At 42.6% G+C, this 18629-nt stretch overlaps 2 protein-coding genes across 3 annotated transcripts; one reads left to right on the forward strand and one right to left on the reverse strand.

Moving 5' to 3' along the window:
* Positions 1–3487: 3487 nt before the first annotated feature.
* Positions 3488–9609, reverse strand: WDR77 (WD repeat domain 77). The gene is made up of 10 exons (XM_074977431.1): positions 9388–9609; positions 8554–8739; positions 7532–7673; positions 7396–7445; positions 6640–6710; positions 5646–5700; positions 5320–5391; positions 5094–5202; positions 4446–4514; positions 3488–3939 (listed from the first exon to the last, which is right to left on the reverse strand). The coding sequence occupies exons 1-10, from the start codon at positions 9518–9520 to the stop codon at positions 3780–3782; spliced, it is 1047 nt and encodes a 348-aa protein (XP_074833532.1). The 5' UTR covers positions 9521–9609; the 3' UTR covers positions 3488–3779.
* A 156-nt stretch (positions 9610–9765) lies between these two features.
* On the forward strand, positions 9766–18478 carry ATP5PB (ATP synthase peripheral stalk-membrane subunit b). 2 transcript variants are annotated; one of them, XM_074977721.1, is made up of 7 exons: positions 9766–9880; positions 9958–10000; positions 13542–13669; positions 14271–14434; positions 16119–16244; positions 17726–17905; positions 18344–18478. In XM_074977721.1, the coding sequence occupies exons 1-7, from the start codon at positions 9853–9855 to the stop codon at positions 18413–18415; spliced, it is 741 nt and encodes a 246-aa protein (XP_074833822.1). In that variant the 5' UTR covers positions 9766–9852; the 3' UTR covers positions 18416–18478. The 2 variants fall into 2 exon arrangements, with proteins under 2 accessions (XP_074833822.1, XP_074833821.1); XM_074977720.1 differs by having other exon boundaries at positions 9814–9880; positions 13524–13669.
* The last annotated feature ends 151 nt before the right edge of the window (positions 18479–18629 follow it).

Below are 18629 nucleotides of genomic sequence, written 5' to 3' on the forward strand. Positions count from 1 at the left end.
TTCAGACACCCATGCATTTCACATTATCAACACAAATCTTGTTTCAAGTCTCTCTACATTATGAGAGAGGTCCATGAGACTAAGTACAACTAAAACATGAAAGGTGTTTGCTTTTAGCTCTCTCCCTTCTGAATAGGTTGCACTGGATCAGTGAAACATTTCACTCTCCTGGAATTCACGAGAGCCAGTTTGGTTTAAAATGAATAAATGAAATAAACACCATGAACCTCAGAAACCTGTTGTCTTGCTTGAAAATTAACTGTGGGCACTGCACAACTTGGATCTGCTATGATCTCATCTGTATGGGCGATCAGATGATGTCAGTAGTATCCTTCATTTTCACTTCCTGGCTGACACAGAACAGCATGTTATGGACCAAGAAAAAGGGAAGTGGCTTCTAATCTAATTTTCTCTCTCTCTGCCTCATAGTACATGGCCTGCTTAAATTTTGGAGGGCTTAGAGGTGCACACAAAGCCTACACTGAGAACAAAATACCAGACTGCAGTAGGCAACACAGGCCCCAACAGGGTAGATTTTCAAAACTACACCCCAGATTGAGGGACAACAAAGTTTTAAAGATGTTACGTGACAAGTTACATAAGAACGGCCATACTGGGTCTAGCCCAGTATCCTGTCTGCCGACAGTAGCCAATGCCAGGTGCCCCAGAGGAAGTGAACCGAAGACAATGATCAAGCGATTTGTCTCCTGTCATCCATCTCCCGCCTTCGACAAAAGGCTAGGCTCCATACCATTACCTCTTGCTCATAGCCATCTATGGCCCTAACCTCCACATATTTATCGAGCTCTTTTATAAACTCTGTTAGAGTCCTGGCCTTCACAGCCTCCTCTGGCAAGGAGTTCCACAGGTTGACTGTGGGCTGTGTAAAGAAAAACTTTCTTTTATTAGTTTTGAACCTGCTACCCATTAATTTCATTTGGTGTCCTCAATTTCTTATATTATGGGAACAAGTAAGTAACTTTTCTGTATTCACTTTCTTCACACCATTCATGATTTTATATACCTCTATCATATCGCCCCTCAGTCTCCTCTTTTGTAGACTGAAAAGTCCCAGTCTCTCTAGCCTCTCCTCATATGGGACCCGTTCCAAACCCTTAATCATTTCAGTTGCCCTTTTCTGAACCTTTTCTAATGCCAATATAGCTTTCATGAGGTGAGGAGACCACATCTGCACGTAGTACTCAAGATGTGGGCGTACCATAGTTTTATACAGGGGGAGTAAGATATCCTCTGTCTTATTTTCTGTCCCTTTTTAAATTATTCCTAACATCCTATTTGCTTTACTGACTGCCGCCGCACCCTGTGTGGATGTTTTCAGAGAACTATCCACTATAATTCCAAGATCCCTTTCCTGATCTGTTGTAGCTAAATTTGCCCCCATCATATTGTATGTATAATTGGGGTTATTTTTCCCAATGTGCATTACCTTACACCTACCCCCATTAAATTTCACTTGCCGTTTTGCTGCCCAATCACTCAGTTTGCTGAGATCTTTTTGAAGTTCTTCACAGTCTGCTTTGGTTTTGACTATCCTCAACAGTTTGGTGTCATCTGCAAATTTGCCACCTCACTGCCTACCCCTTTCTCTAGATCATTGACAAATAAATTGAATAAGATTGGTCCCAGAACTGACCCTTGGGGAACGCCACTAGATATCGCCTTCCGTTGTGAAAATTTACCATTTATTCCTACCCTTGGTTTCCTGTCTTTTACCCAGTTTCCAACCCATGAAAGGATCTTTCCTCCTATCCCATGACCACCTAATTTACGTAACAGCCTTGGTGAGGGACGGTGTCAAAGGCTTTCTGGAAATCTAAGTATACTATGTCTACTGGATCCCCCTGTCTGCATGCTTGTTAACCACTTCAAAGAACTCTAATAGGTTAGTAAGACACGACTTCCCTTTTCAGAAACCATGTTGACTTTTGCTCAACAAATCACGTTCTTCTACCTGTCTGACAATTATATTCTTTACTATTGTTTCTACTAATTTGCCCTGTACTGACGTTAGACTTATCGGTCTGTAATTGCTAGGGTCTCCTTTGAGCACTTTTTAAATATTGGTGTTATATTAGCTGTCTTCCAATCATTGGGTACCGAAGCTGATTTAAAGGAGAGGTTACAAACCACCGTTAATAGTTTTGCAATTTCACATCTGAGTTCTTTAAGAACCCTTGGGTGAATACCATCTGGTCCCGGAGACTTGTGACTGTTTAGCTTATCAATTAGTTCCAAAACCTCCTCTAATGACACTTCAATCTGGGACAGTTCCTCAGATTTGTCACCGATAAAGGATGGCTTAGAGTTGGGAATCTCTCTAACATCCTCAGCCGAAGTAAAAATACAACCGAACTCTAGCAATTCAGGAAGCATAGTTCCCTCCCTGCCAAAAAAAGACACTTGCCATGAGGGGCTCTTCCATTGTACTATTCATGAAAAGTCACCAGCAAAATCTGACCACAGTGACTTTGACCACTGGAACAAGTAATTTGAGCTTTCAGAACCTTCACTCAGACTCCAAGCTGTAACAAGGGAGCTTTTTCTTCAACTCTTCATCCCTTTAAGTATCTGCCATGCAAAGACAGCTGAAGATTTGACCATGGGAAGCCACAATAAAAACTTGCTTTGGCTTTTGGGGCTCCACTTCCTGTCAAATATAATTCAGACACTCTTTGATATGGACACCCATCCTGCAGAGGCCAGCTCATACCCCTCCCTCTTGTAGGCAATACTTCATGGCAAAGGCACTCAGGGGCTGCAATGGAGAACCACAGGACCTGCACTTGGCATTCCTGTTGAACAACAAATCTCCATCTTCTATCTTGGGGTCAGCAACACTTCTGAGGCAGAGTGTTAAAATTTGACCTTTTGACCTGTATGTACGGTTCAAGTGCCAGTGATCCTTTTTAAAAGTCACTAATAGTCTTTCTGACAACACTTTCATTCATAAATAAAGAGGCAGAGCTTTACCGTTCAAGGTGGTGGTTGGTAGCATTAGCTGGTCTTTTGTTAATCCACAAGTGGCATGGCTTTGAGCAAGCTCCCAGCTGTGTGGGGGAGGAGAGGCAGGGCTGAGCTTCTTCCTTGCTTGCTGATGAAAATTGGCTTGCATGCCAATGTTGCTGACCCCTGCTCTATCTGCATGTTCAGCTCTCCATTTACAAGGCAGCAGCAATGATTAGTAGATTCACTGCCTACACAGGGACTCCCACTCCCAAATAGAGGGCAGATGGAGCCTCCCCAACTGCACAAGAGGTCGCATTGCATTGGTGTAACTCTTCTGTAGTAGAAAATACTGAAGCATGGTTTCCATCCATTTGTCAGGATTGATTTACACTGCTCTGAAACTCACTCTTCCAATAATCACCACTCAAGCAAGAAGACAAGACTCAGACTTTCTAACAGGCATGACAATTTTGTTCAGCTACTCTTTAAGTGGTTTGATATGCCAAGAAGAATAAAACTGTTTATGGTTTTATTTATTTATTTTCACCTAAATGCCCATTTCCCAGCAATTCCTGAAATCAGACATCTCTGCTGCAACACATTAAAGGTTTTATCACAGGCAAATCTGGACTCTATCTACATCAAGGGGCTGTTTTTGTAATTAACCTGTGCCTAATGCAAAGTTGCTACAGGACTTGTCTTCTTGGTTGCAAGCCTCAAGCTTGGAGATGGACAATAGGGCCACGCACGTCCCCCTGGTGCATACCACCTGGGATACCAGAGATAAATCTGGACAGGTACATTTATAAAAACTAGTCCTGGACACTGTTACTTCCAGCGGCTTCACCAGTCTGTATTGGAACTGTGTGGTGTAAAACTTGGTGGTCCCAACCTACTGTAGAGAGCAAGGCCTTGTTCACCGGAGACCAGGACAAGCCTCTCACAAAGTCTCGATGAGAGCGGTTTCTGAAACTGGGAAAAGCAGAAGACAGAAGATGTCATTAGCTAGATACAATATTACAGCAACCCTACTCCCAGCGTCCCACCCTCACACTAATTACAAACCACTTAGCTGCATTGACAACACCAGGAAATCACAACACTCACATGACCAGATAATATTCAGCATACAACCCCTGATAAGGAATATTATCAGCTTCTTTATCATCTACCCTCTTGCTCCCCAACAGGCATTCAGTTCAAAAAATTGAATGCAGGACTCCAGCTTTGTTTTGTTCTCCCCCTTCCCACAAGCCAAGTCCACACCTATAGAAAGGGTGCATTTGATCCATTTCTGATTTACTAACCAAAAAAGAGCTCTTTTACAACAAGAGTACATAAATTTAATGTGTTCCTCCCAATTCTCAAAGGCCTGTTATTTTCCAGCATTTCAAGCACACTTCAATATCATTTCATTTCAGTTAACAGGAGACTGAGATTTCAAAATGCAACCGGGGTTAATTCCATTTAGTACTTACACCTCTGAAAGGCTGCAGTCAAGAACAGCTACGGAGCAGTCTTCACTAATTGAAGCTAGAAGCGGTGAACTATAGGGCAAAAGAAAGACCAAAGTCAAAAATGCTCCTGTAGACGTATTTACGTTAGCTCTCACCTGAGCTAGCATGCTGAATGTAGTAGCGTAGTCATGGTAGTGCCGACTAGATGCCACAGTCGTAAGCACCTGAAAGCTCATAAATAAACAACATACAAAATAACAGCGTGGACAGATGACGAGGCAATATTCTAACCTGTATCAGCATAAGTTTCTTTTAGCAATATTGTAATATTCTCTGAATATTTTCTATGTTTTAAAACTGGCATTAGCAACCAACATTCAGTTACCACATAAAAAGAGAACAAGAAATAAAGTTACACGATTATTCGAAAGAACCAGTGCTAACACATATTTCTATATCACTCTGCAGTCAAATATTCATACTAAAACAGTAAATGAATTTTAAACATACAAGACACTAACTCCTGTGCACTACAAATCAGTTTGACACATTGAATATTACAAAAGGCTGAGGCCAAGAGTACTTCCAATTGTTTTGGTTTTCACAGCCAACAGAGTCTACATAGCAGAAGCTAAACTGCCGATTGCCTGTCATTATCATGAACAGTACCTGTGTGTAGAAAATGCAAACCCAGTGATAGTTTGGGAGTGCACAGCTGAACTCAGAGCAGACTCTGGGTTCTTTGTGTCTACAAGAGCAACTGTCCCATTTTCATCACCTTTAAAAGAACAAAGAAGAACAGGATTAGTAAGAAAATGAAACTGAAAACAAAGAGCTTTCAAACAGAATGTGTAGTCTGGAAAATGATAATCATTTAATAGGAAAGGCCCCTTACCCAAAACAAATGTGTCACTTTGCTGTGGATGCCACATAACTGAGGTAGGGAGGTAAGCACAGGCACTGCAAACTGTCAGAAAATAAACCATGGTGAGGGCCACAGAGTTCGGCTATTCCCATGTAATTTTAGCCCTATAAAGTGCACATTTGCTAACTTGTTGGACTTAAGTGATGCTATTCTATGATCCTAGCACTATCACTGGCTGAGATAAAATTTATGGGGTAGAACAATGCAAACATAAAGAAACCTTGCAAATTCCCCTCCCCTCTCTACCGCCACATGCCCCACAAGAGAGTCTATGTATTGTGTTTCCAAAGACTTACAAATTCGAGTAGCGGGTTTGGGGCATCTGGTATCCCATAGTAAAATTCTGTCATCCTACAAATCCAAAGTTAATAAAGGGGTGGGAGAGAGAAAAAAAAAAGGTTTTGTGAACTCTGTGCCCCCACGGATCACATCAAAGCACCAGCCCTGGGAATCGAGAGTCATAATCTTTATTCCCCCACTTGCTCTCTCTGTTACTCTGGGCAGCTTTTAGTTCCTCTTCTCTGAATGAGGACAGTCACACTCCCCTATTACTCCAGAGTGGGAATCAGTTTTTCAATGTTTTGAATGGCAAATAGCACTGTGTAACAGCTGTGTATCATCAGTTGAAGGCAATATTGTATATCTGAACTAGAATATGCCTGTAACACATTAAAAAACTCTGGAGCTCTTTGAAAGCTGTATGGCAAATTCACAACCAAGTAGAGCAAAGATGTTTTGTTTTAGGTAATCTGAGTCAAGATTTTTTTTTCCCTCCAAACTGCGACAACTGCTGAAAGCACAGTTTGTTATGGATAGTTTTACAACAGTACTGTGCAACTGTAAAACGACGTCCCACCCTTCAATTACAAGTCAGTATGTTCCCTCCATTCCATATATTTAAGGTTTTAGTAAACTGAGGTTATCTGTTGCATGTTAACTAAATCACTGTACACTCTCAGTATAGTTAGCAGTCCATCAATGCAGCCTACCCTAATTTCGTATCACTGCAATCTCTGCAATAGTCTTATTTACACTGGGGGTAAACGTACTTTCACGTACTGAGGGAACCTTAAAAAACTACACAGCAAGCTAATCGCACATTTCAGTGTGGCCAGTACAAATTATCATGGTAAGTTATGGACCAATGAATATGCCAAGGTGCAATGCTTCAACATAACCAAAAACTACAATAAGCTACTTATTAGACATGTAAACTCGTGTTTTAACTGCAGAGTTCACAGGACAAATCCATTTTATACTATAGAGATTTGGAGACATAATTAACTTTACCTCAGCACAGGACAGGAACACGGTATCCTTACCAGGACAAGAGGCAACACATGTCACTGGACTAGAATGAGCTACGAAAAGAAACAGAATGAAGCTACTGAAAGGCTGGGAACGGAGTTCAAGAGAGATGCCAAGCCAAAGAGGGGAACCACGTGGCTCACTTGTACTGTTTCTTCTTGAGCTTTAGCTAGTAAGAGTGCCACACCATCATTGTGCTACAAAGTAATAAATACAACATTCTAGAAGAGAAATGTTTTCAGCTCAGCACAATTACCAGGACAATGGCCCTACAGAGTGCCAAGAGGAGAACCATCACCTGTCTGTTATGTTTGCAGGAAAGAAATGAAAGGGAAGGGAGTGACACACATCCCTGGAAAGATGCGAACGAGAAAAATTCTAGAAGCCTACAAACCTCCTATGGATAATCCCACAAAACAGATAATGTTGCAAACTGTTAAATCACAAGCATTGTCTATTTACAATATATTGTACCCTCATTTTTCCTTGGAAGCTGAGCATCACGTATTATAATCAGGATAAATATAATTGGGTTAGCAGCAAGAAATCCCAAGTAAATCATGTGGAGCCAAAGATTTAGGTGTGGTCACCAGCCAGGATTACTGCATAAATGCACCCTACAAAGCACTGTGCATTTTATCAGATTGGAAAAAAGCTTAATTTGAAGTCCAGACCCTCTAAGCGGCTCTTAGGAAACAAACAGGAGAAGCAAAAGGTGTAAGTCAGTTTGATACTCACCTCTGTAAGAGTGCAGTACTGTTTGCTGCAGGATATCCCAAACCTTCACGCTAGGAGTAAGAACACAGCCAGTTAGGAAGAGTGATGGATGGTTCAGTCTAAACAAGAGAGAAGCACAAACACAAAAGAAACTAACCAGAAGTCTCTGCTGCCGCTAACTGCCCGTGTGGCACTAGTGAAAACGCTGACTGTTGTCACAATGTCATCGTGTTCGTACTTACAAAACTTGTTCACTATCAGAGTTTCATTCTCATCCAACTCCCAAAGCTCTACAGCACCTAAAAGAGGGAAAAAGAACCATTTTACAAAGAAGGTTCAATCAAGAACACCTAACACAAAACCTAAATCATGAAAGAACAGATACTCTATTATCAAGAGTGCTCCTTACCCACAAGGGTCTCATGGCAAAATGGATGTGATCTGCATGAAAATACCCCCATATACAAATCAATGAGCAAAGACACAAAGTGCAAGGAAGTTTCCAAAAATGCTACCATAGTTGCATGAAAAATACCAGGTAGCACACACACAGCCATCTTTATTTCCAAAGCATATCACAACATACGCAATCCAAAACCTTTACAACACTTCAACACTACAGTGACGAGTATCATAGAAAAACCCTAACCGATAGTGTTCCAGACCCGTTAAGTGACCTTAAGGAGCTGGAACATCCTGCTCAGATAAATTATTATTTATCATGGCACCTAGGTGCCCCAGGCATGGCCCAGAACTGCACAGGGCTAGATGTGGTCCAAAGAGAATGAATGTGACAGTCCTTGTTACTATCCTTATTTTAACATCCGGTTGGCAGAGAGAAGTGACACTGCTTGCTCATGGACTTACAGTAGGGACAGAAACATGATTCAAATGTTTAAAGACCAAATTTGCACACAGGCTTTGTTTACAAGGGTTCAGAATTGTCATGGTTTCAGCTGAGAGGTGAAGGACAAGAATTCAGCAATACAACTGATGTTGCACTGTAAGTCTATACATGCTTCTGGTCAGGAGATATCCCTGGGCAGATCTTTTTAATGTCCACTTCCTACCACATGGCAACCTGGACAACTCCCTTTATCTGCAGCAGACTACCTATGAATAGTACCCATACATTGTGGACAGACTGCAGTGACAAAAAGTTAACCAGTTCAAACTTACCAGAATCTGAGGCCACTAGTATTCCTTTGTCCGCCACCCATTTCAGATCTGCTACGCCTGCTTCTGTCTGGACCCCGGCAGAGCAAAACCCTTCATTAGGGGCCCGTTCTGGATTCTTAAACACCCAAATGGAACCCACCCAGCAACGTCCACTCAAGCTCGATGCACCCAGGAGAAGAGCTCCATCTGGAAAAAAAAAAGCGGGGGGACCAAGATGAGAAAAAGTGCAAGCCTGCAATTCCAGGTAAGTTGAGCCCACATGTAAAACAAAACACGGGAGTCGGTTACCTTGATTAACCTTTGTTTGGACGAGAAATAGTGAAGAAGTTCAGGTTTACTTTAGCGAATGCAAGCTAAGAGTTTATCCACACTTACAATGTGGCAGCCTCTTTCGAGAGTAAGACTTGTCTGCAAGCTATCCTGGGGGTTGCATGGACAGTATCACTGGACAGCACTTGGGATGCAACAGGAATGAATGATGGTTGTGACCCTTAAGACTATTAGTCGGAATCAGTGTTGCCGGCGGGCGCTCGGGGAGACCGATGCCTCCCAGCTGATAGCAGGGCGCCTCCGCCAACGTTTTGTCTCCATCGAGGGAGCACATCCGCGCACGCCACAACACGCATAACCCAATGTACTCCGCGCATAGATGAAGAAAATCCGCGCGGGAGCGGAGAAATGCATTCCCCGGGGTGGGAGGGCCCCGGACGGAAGGCTCGGGGGGGAGGGGGGTGCTCCAGAGTGACGGGCTCGCTCCGGGACGAGCGATGCTGCGGGGCGCAGAGCTGGGGCAGGTTCACCCCGGCGGAGGACATGGCAGCGGGGCCGGGGTACCTGGCCGGTAGTGGGCCCCGTCCAGGTGGCGCTCCATGCAGGCGGGCGCGTTGGGCGGGATGTTCCACTCGGGCTCAGCCCCCTCGCCGGGCGGCTCCGACTCCGGCTCCGGGTCCGGCTCCGGGTCCTGCATGGCGGCGCGCGACTCCTCAACGCGGCCCGGCCCGAGCGGACAGAGAGCCGCAGCACCCACGTGCCGCTGCGGCTCCCCGGAACCCCGACTCTGCCCCGCCCCCTGCCTGACCCGCCGTACCTCTCGCGAGATTGGCTACACAGGCCCTCCCGCGCGCGACAATCTACAACATTACGTCTCCTCTCGCGAGACACACACCGCTCCCACCGCTCTCGAGATTTTTTTAGCCGTTCCCCGACCGCTTGTCGCGAGATTTCCGCTTTTCGCCGCCATTTTGCCACTGCTGCCGGGGTCACCAGGACGGACAGGGTCGCGCTGAAGCTCTGCCGACCATGTTGTCTCGCCTGGGCCTGCGCGCCGGTAAGTGGGGCTCTGCCCCAGGATGGTGGCTTTGTGATACGTTCGGCACTGACCGCCTTGTCTCTCTCCTCTTCTAGCCCCGGCTGCGCTGAAGGGCCTGGCCCCCTGCCTCTCTGTAGGGTGAGTGTCGCCCGACGAGACTCGGGCTCCAGCCCTGTCGCGGGGGGGGGAGTCAGGATTCCTGGGTTCTCCGTCTTCTTGGGGCGTGAGAGGGGCGTTCAGGACTCCTGGAGTCTCTGTCTCCTGCGGGCGGGTCAGGACTGCTGGGGTCTCTTTTAATTGGGGTCTAGTGGACGGACAGGAGTCTAAGCTGCGACAGGGCCTGTGCTTGGCTCTGGGGTTGGGGGGTGAGAGTTGCTGGCTGTGCCGTAAGCGAGCTGCGCGCTGTGTAGCCAAGGGGCTCTGTGACAGTTGCTTCTGTGAGTTTCTGCGCTAGTTAAATAGGCGTTTGCTTCAGCACGGCGGTTGTGCTGGTGTAACTGTCCTGCCAACCTGATTGAACGAACGTATGTATGTGCTCTTACAGCTCTTGGCTAGGGTGGTGCTAATCTCTAGTTCTTCTGTGGTGCACTTTTGTCTGTAGGGCATTTGATGGAAAGAGGTAACTTACAAACTGGTGATTGCTGATTTAGGTAGCTTCTGGCTATTACAGATATCAGCAAATAACACAAATTAGCTCAGTTATTTCAATTCAAAACAATCAACAAAGTTAGACTTAACTAAATTGGCATGAAATAACTCCTTGAGCTTCAGTGGTGCAACTTTGTGTTAATATTTTGAGCTGCCTATCGGGCAACTAATCAATGCTGTTATCCTCCCTGCTTTGGCAACACTCATGTACTTTTTACCAATTTTTTTAGGGTATTCAGGGTACTGGAGATTTTGGGATGCTTGTATTTGAGCTTGGGCAAGTTATCTTACTTTTCAGTCAGCTTACTTGTTCACATGGATTGTAAAGTTGGGTTTTATTAATCCATGTGTAGGTTGAACTTCAGTCATCTGGAACTTTCTTGTCTAGCAACGTCACTAATTGATCATGATTTTATTTAGTTGGATGACCATTTATGTATTTAGTCATGTTTCCCAAGTCATTTTTGTTTACAGCCACCAGTCCTGGATCTCAGGGTTTTGTGCTGTTGTTTAGCTCTAATTACCCATAAATTTTTTCTAAGAACCCAGTAGGCAGTGAAAGTGTTGATAATGTGCTAGACAATATTGGCCTTCCATGTTCCAGCAAATTATCTCATTTGACACCAGTCAGGTCCCAAGGGTGCCAGATGAGACAGGTTTAATTTGCATAATAATTTTGTAAAACATTTTGAAGCTCTTCAGAGTGGTGGGAATAAATGGTAAATTTTCACAATGGAGGAGGGTAACTAGTGGTGTTCCCCAGGGGTCAGTCCTGGGACCGATCCTGTTCAACTTGTTCATCAATGATCTAGAAAATGAGGTAAGCAGTGAGGTGGCAAAGTTTGCAGATGACACCAAGTTGTTCAGGACAGTCAAAAGCAAAAGGGATTGTGAAGAACTACAAAAAGATCTCAGCAAACTGAGTGATTGGGCAGCAAAATGGCAAATGAAATTTAATGTGGGTAAGTGTAAGGTAATGCATGTTGGAAAAAATAACCCAAATTACACGTACTACATGATGGGGTCAAATTTAGCTACGACAGATCAGGAAAGGGATCTTGGAGTTATAGTGGATAGTTCTCTGAAGACATCCACGCAGTGTGCAGCGGCAGTTAGTAAGGCAAATAGGATGTTAGGAATTATTAAAAAAGGGATCGATAATAAGACAAAAGATATCATATTTCCCCTATATAAAACTATGGTACGCCCACATCTTGAGTACTGCGTGCAGATGTGGTCTCCTCACCTCAAAAAAGATATATTGGCATTAGAAAAGGCTCAGAAAAGGGCGACTAAGATGATTAGGGGCTTGGAACGGGTCCCATATGGGGAGAGGCTAGAGAGACTGGGACTTTTCAGTTTGGAAAAGAGGCGATTGAGGGGCGATATGATAGAGGTATATAAAATCATGAATGGCGTGGAGAAAGTGAATATAGAAAAATTATTTACCTTTTCCCATAATACAAGAACTAGGGGACACCAAATGAAATTGATGGGTAGTAGGTTCAAAACTAATAAAAGGAAATTTTTCTTCACACAGCGCACAGTCAACCTGTGGAACTCCTTGCCCGAGGAGGCTGTGAAGGCCAGGACTCTATTAGGGTTTAAAAAAGAGCTTGATAAATTTTTGCAGGTTAGGTCCATAAATGGCTATTAGCCAGGGATAAAGTATGGTGCCCTAGCCTTCATAACAAGGGCAGGAGATGGATGGCAGGAGATAAATCACTTGATCATTGTCTTCTGTTCTCCTTCTCTGGGGCACCTGGCATTGGCCACCGTCGGCAGATGGGATGCTGGGCTGGATGGACCTTTGGTCTGACCCAGTATGGCCATTCTTATGTTCTTATGTTCAGAGGAAAATTAAAAGAATGAAATGTTTTCTTGTATAAGTATATATTTGCTATAAGGTTCTATTTTAAGAAGTCTCTGCTTTGATTCTTCAGACAAGATTTTGATGGTCTCCTTTTTTCCCCAATGTACACAATTTCTGTGTGTGTCTATTTGTTCACATGCAACTGGGTAAAATCTGTCCAATCTATGCTGTTGGCACGGGAAACGTTATTATATTCTGATCTCATAGAGACATTGTTTTGTAAATGAATGCTTATTGATGTTCTCATAAGGTTCAATATTGAATTTAGCATTGTTAGTGAATCCTCCTTAATTTTTAGTATTGTTTTGTTAATGAGATCCTGTTCATGTTCTATACAACCGAGTAACTCTACCTTCCTGTAATTTACTTTTTGTTAATAATCTATTGGTACTTGACCTCCTGCTCAATAGGGAATTACCAGAGCGGAATGGCATAAGACCAGTAAGAATTCAGTTTGAGCTGGGGGAGTGGATAAGGGAATTATGAGAAACTCTCCCCTGGTTTGTTGGGAGGGGGTGAACAAAGGAGGAGAGAGGTATAAGTATTGCTCACTGCTTGTTGCAAGGTGTGCAGGCTTTGAGGAGAGATCCCCCTGCACCTTACTTGGCATGCCAAATAAAGATTCTTCTTCCACTCTCGGTGTGTTATTGGGCCAGCGTTGCATACCGGGCACGAACTGCCACTGTGCCACCTTAAGAAGGACGCAACAATGCAAATAAATTGATGTGTTGCCAAGGATAAATTTGTATGTGCATTAACCAAAGTGTCTTTAATACTTGATATAAGAATGGGCCTTGGTGACTCAAACCAAATGTCCACCTAGTCTAGTATCTTGTCTTCTCAGGATGGTCAGTGCCCTTCATTTGTATGCAACAGGGCAGTCATCAAGCAAGCCTTCCCTTATGGCCCATTCCCAGCTTCTGACAAACAGAATCTTAGGGCCACAACTAGTGGTCATTTATGGATCTATTCTCATGTATCTGTTTGGTTCTTTATCTGGTTTATCTACCATCACTATATGGTTTTGATTTCTGTAGCACTGAGGAGATGTATGTATTCATGTCATTTGAGACAAAGGTGGTTGTTTTTTGGGGCGGGGGGGGGGAAGAAAACATTTCACAGAAAATGTTTTTCTCATAGTGTATTGCATGCATCTAGACCATTCCACACAGGTCCACGCTGCTTGGCTCCTCTACCACCTCTCCCTGAGAAAGGAGGGCAAGTTCGGCATGGGTTGATCCCAGAGGAATTTTTCCAGTTCCTGTATCCTAAAACAGGAGTCACAGGTTAGTAGGTTGTGCCTACATGGGTGTGATTATGATTAGTAGTTGCTGCAGGTAAGGCGGCATGTCAAAAAGTTAAGTTTTACTGGTGTGAGTAAACTGACATTTACTTGCTTTTGTGATGGGAAGGAACACTGTTTCAAATATTATACTAATTATGAGCTTGATCCTCATGGAGATCCTTCAACTCTATTGATGTGTGGGAAGTAAATGGGAGAGTGCCTTATAGACTTTAACTTTTGGTAATAGGTAAGTCTCAATTGTGTTGTGGGCATGGACAGCAAACAGACTTACAGCTGCTGACTTACAGTAAGTTTAAGCATGGAGGTTAATTCCCAATGCTGAGAAGATAGTAGAGGCTACAGATTACATTGTAGTTTTCCATGGTTACTTACCGTTCTGTGGTAGAAGTCTTCATACAGCATTATATTTCTAGGAATGGTACAAGATGAAGTGTTCTCTTCCTGGTCTTGCTATCTGAGTCATACTTTCTATGAAACTTTAAAAAAATTAAATATCTAGTTCCCCTTCCAGTTAGCTCAACTTGGAATGGATCTGTCTCCAAGTGGCTTATTTAAAACGCTATCCTTTTTATCTTTTTTAGGACCCTATGTGCTGGGAACAGGGCTCCTGTTCTATTTGCTCTCCAAGGAAATCTACGTGGTCAACCATGAAACAATTGCAGGTGCTTGCATAGTGGGAATCCTCATCTACATAGTTAAAAAATATGGTGCTGATGTAGCAGCTTTTGCTGATAAGCTCAATGAGGTAGGAAGAAAATAGAACATAATTAACTTTACACTGATTTCTTGATGAAACAATTCCAGGCAATTCAATTGTTAAAATCAATTTGAAAATAAAAAAATTGAGTGCAAATTGGAAAAAAAGTGTCCCTGTTCTTTTGATACAGAGGAAAAGTTATAGGTTCTCTTGACATAGTGGTGAAAGTCTGTATGACACTTTACAATATGTGATCTCTGCCAAATAAATCTTACCAGGCAGGCAACTTAACCTAAATTCATGGATGTCTTTGATGTATAATTGTGTACAGTAGTGACTCATCTTTTAATGCTGAAGAAAAGGATGGAGCTTTTATCACAATAGTACTTCTAGCATTTGTTGGCTAAGGGATCCAGGACTTGGCTATGTCATGCACTTATTTTGTTGTCTTTTGCCATGGGTGTCACAGCCTAAAATTAAAGGGTAAGAGCCTACTATGCATTTATAGTTGATGTAATGAATCAATATCCATACACGTAGAATTGTGTACAATTTTTCAAAGGCATCATTGGTCCCATATTCAGCAGTAATGTGGATACTTCCAACTTTCAAACTTAGATGCTTCTTGGTTGGTATGGGCTTTTAAAAACACCTAAACCACCTCATACCAGAGGGGTAGCTGAGTTAGTCTGTTGCTTTACCAAAAAAAAGCATGTTAAAAAACTAACAAATTTATTAGGTAATGAGCTTTCATGTGTGAGATCTCATTAGTCAGGTCTGTAATCTAGCATGCTTTTAGTTAGACAGATGTTCACTTATCACGAATGTGGCCAAGTTTCCCATGGTTGATTAAAGTTGGTTTACAGTTACTGGTCCTGGCTTTCGGTGTTCTGTGCTGTTACTTACCTTTAATTTACCCCTAAATGGCTCATGAGAGCTCAATAAGTAGTGGAAGTGTTGTTAATGCTGCCAGACAGTATTGACCAGCTGTGGTTCAGCAAATTCCCTGGTTCAGCACCAGTCAGGTCCTGAGGGTGCTGGATGAGAGATGTTCAACCTGTATTTCAGAATGAAGAAGAGGAGTTTAGTCTGGAAGTAAGACACCTTATTGCCCTATTCATATTTTGGGGGCATACTATTTATATCTTCATGCATTCCTTGGTTCTTTTCTGTAAAGGCCTTTTCTGTCGTAGGAAGGACTTGCTGGTAAAATTATAATGTCGTCTTTATGGGGACTAAGTCTTGGCCTAACTAAACTTCTGTTGTAGGCCTGATTTATAATGGTGTAGAAGACTTTTTATGACTAACTTATGTCATTTGGGGTATACGCTGTAATTGTAAAATGCACTTCTGCAGCAGAATAAATGCCCTACCTTAGGGGGATTTGCAGGTATAGGTGTATCTGTAAACCATTTCCTGTATATACAAGGCCTTAATGTAGAAGGGATTGCCTCGTAGTTTGTTGATTCCCTAAATGAAATGAGCTCAACTGACAAATTTGTCTGTGCTAGTAAAACTGCATGTACATATGTTTTAAGTGTAAACCAGGCTTAAGCTTTAAACCTTGCAACTTGAATGGCAGTTACTGTTCTTTTGAGCCTCTCATCACCTTAAGACTTGATGTATTGCAATTTAAGGTGTTAATGATGAACTTCTGAATAGTCAAATCAGCACTTGATCTTTCTCTTTCTTAACCTTTTAATTTGTATTTTAATCTTCCTTCTTATTTCAGGAGAAAGTTGCTAGAGCTTTAGCTGTGAAAAATCAATCGATCAACAACCTGGAGTCAGCAATTGAGCAGGAAAAGAAGGAGCAGTGGAGAGTTGAAGGACGCGGTTATCTTTTTGATGCGAAACGGGTACGTTATTGTGAATATAATTTTACGGACATATCTTTTTATGTGCATGTATGGCCTTGTTACTGTAGAATCAGTGTCTCAATATACTTAGTCAATGTTTGCTGCTTGTTATCTGTACACTTGTGGGGCAGGTAACATAGCAAGTTAAGCCCTTGTGTGAGTCAATTTTCAGTTGTATATGCTTTTACCTAAATTATTCAAGCTCTTGTTTTTATCATCTCCCTTGAAAATGGTTTAGCCATTTCTGAGAATGATGGAAGGAAAAATAGATTATTAAAACATTCTAGCAACCTTTAATTTGAGAGAGTCTAGAACTTGCAAGCTAGGAAGCCGAGCAACAGAGATTCCTTAGCTTAGCTGCTAAGTTTTTCCATGTCTCCATGCATAATTCTAAGTAGGACTTTGCTGGCAATTCACCTTTGGGCTGCTGTGGCAGTGTTGGGTTTGAGTCTCCCTGCTTTCAGCTCAGGCACTATTTTGTACATAGAGCAGCATAGAGAACGAAATTGCTTGACTTGAATGAAGAAGAGACAAGAACCAGACCTGGCAGGAAGTAGATAGGATGGAGTGCTGGTTAAGTAAGAGAGGGAGTGATGACGGATCAGGTGAGGTGCTCGGTTACAGGGGAACAACTAGAACAGGAAGCAGGAGAAGTGGGTTATTGAAATGGGATAAGAAATCTGGGAAAGGAGAAGAGGGATATGGTGGTGCTGAAGCCTAGGGAACGAAGCGGGACTTTTCGAACAAGGAAAATAGGTAAAGAAGCCTGAGGAGTGGGGAATGGGACTGGAATGAAGACATCAGAGTAGAGACCAGGGAAGAGACATGGGTGAAGCAAGGGAGAATGGTATAGGAGGTGCCGCTGTGGGGCAGGAAATGGTCAATTCTCTCCTTTCCAAGTACTTGTGAAGCCTACTGGCAAAGCCATGTTGTCCACCTAAAAAGTGCTATCTACTGCTGTATCTGCCACTCTCCAGGTTCCAGTGCAGAGCTTTGTTTTGTGGGAGTACTAACCCTGCTCATGATCCACATGAGTCTCAATGACTTTTCCCCCAGTTTTTTTAAACCTACGAGGTTACATACAGCTTCTTTTAAAAGAACATTATTAAGGTAAAGGCTCCTGCGTGTGGTAATAGATTATGCTAAATTTGACACATATTTAACTTGAGTATAGAGACATTCTTAGTTGAAAAGTCTAAATGCAACCATATTAAAAATACCATAATAAGTTAACTAATATTCAGCCTAAATATTGGGATTCTAGCTTTTTAGAGGCTCTGTAGTGTTATAAGAGCAGGAGACTGAGCTGGGATTCTTAGGTTCAGTTCCTGTTTCTGAGACCTTGGGAAGTTATTTAACTTTTCTGTACCTCTGTATTCCTTTGAAAGGTAACGTGGGTGTATTATAAAATATGAGAATACCAATGAAGTTGATCACGAAAGTCACAATGGAAAACTAAACTGCATCTTTTCTCTAACTAGAATAATGTTGCTATGCTGCTAGAGACGAACTACCGAGAAAGGCTGCTCACTGTATACAATGAAGTAAAGAAGCGGCTAGACTATCAAATTGCTGTGCAGCAACTGTCACGTCGTAGGGAACAAGATCACATGATCAACTGGGTAGAAAAAAATGTTGTCCAGAGCATCACCCCTCAACAGGTACTTATATCTTCAGCGCTTCTAGCAGTTTACTTTACTGACCATGTCCTAATGCAGAAGAGTGCTTTCCTCAACTGCCCGATGTCTGTGGTTCCTCTCAGTGAATTGACCTACGTTTAACCAGCATTCTGCCATATGCAGTGAATTGTGCAGGTTCACTTTTTTTTTTTAAGGAACAAGCTTACTCCTCTAGATTGATAATTACTTGCTAATGCATGAACATTGGTTGACATTTGGATTTCTACCTCCTTGACTTTCTTAGATTGTTTTGCAAATTATAAACCATATATGAGTTGGAACTTGATTGTTTCTACTTCGGCTTCAGTTTTTACCCAGTAAAATCTGAAGATGGCTGGTGTGCTCACATGGCTCATGGGAATGACTCTCTTCCTTGAGTTATTTCAATGACCCTGAAAGTCTATCCATTTCCTTTTGCAGGAGAAGGAGAGCATTGCCAAGTGCATCTCAGATTTGAAGATGTTATCGAAGAGCACACGGGCAACAGTGTAACTGCACAGCATTATCTGCTGTTGGAAACTGCAACTGCAACTCTCAATTAAAATTACTTCTGTACTTTTTTTGTCTGGCTAGTAGCATTGAACTAGCAGCACCCCCAGACTGTTTGACATGTGAACAGGTACCATAGTAGGTGTTCAAGGCTGATTTTAGGCAGAAATTAGGATTCCACAGAAACAAACAACTCTTCATTTGTTTGAAGCCAAAC

The sequence above is a fragment of the Carettochelys insculpta genome, chromosome 26 (genome assembly GCF_033958435.1).
Source record: "Carettochelys insculpta isolate YL-2023 chromosome 26, ASM3395843v1, whole genome shotgun sequence".
Lineage (NCBI taxonomy): Eukaryota > Metazoa > Chordata > Testudines > Carettochelyidae > Carettochelys > Carettochelys insculpta.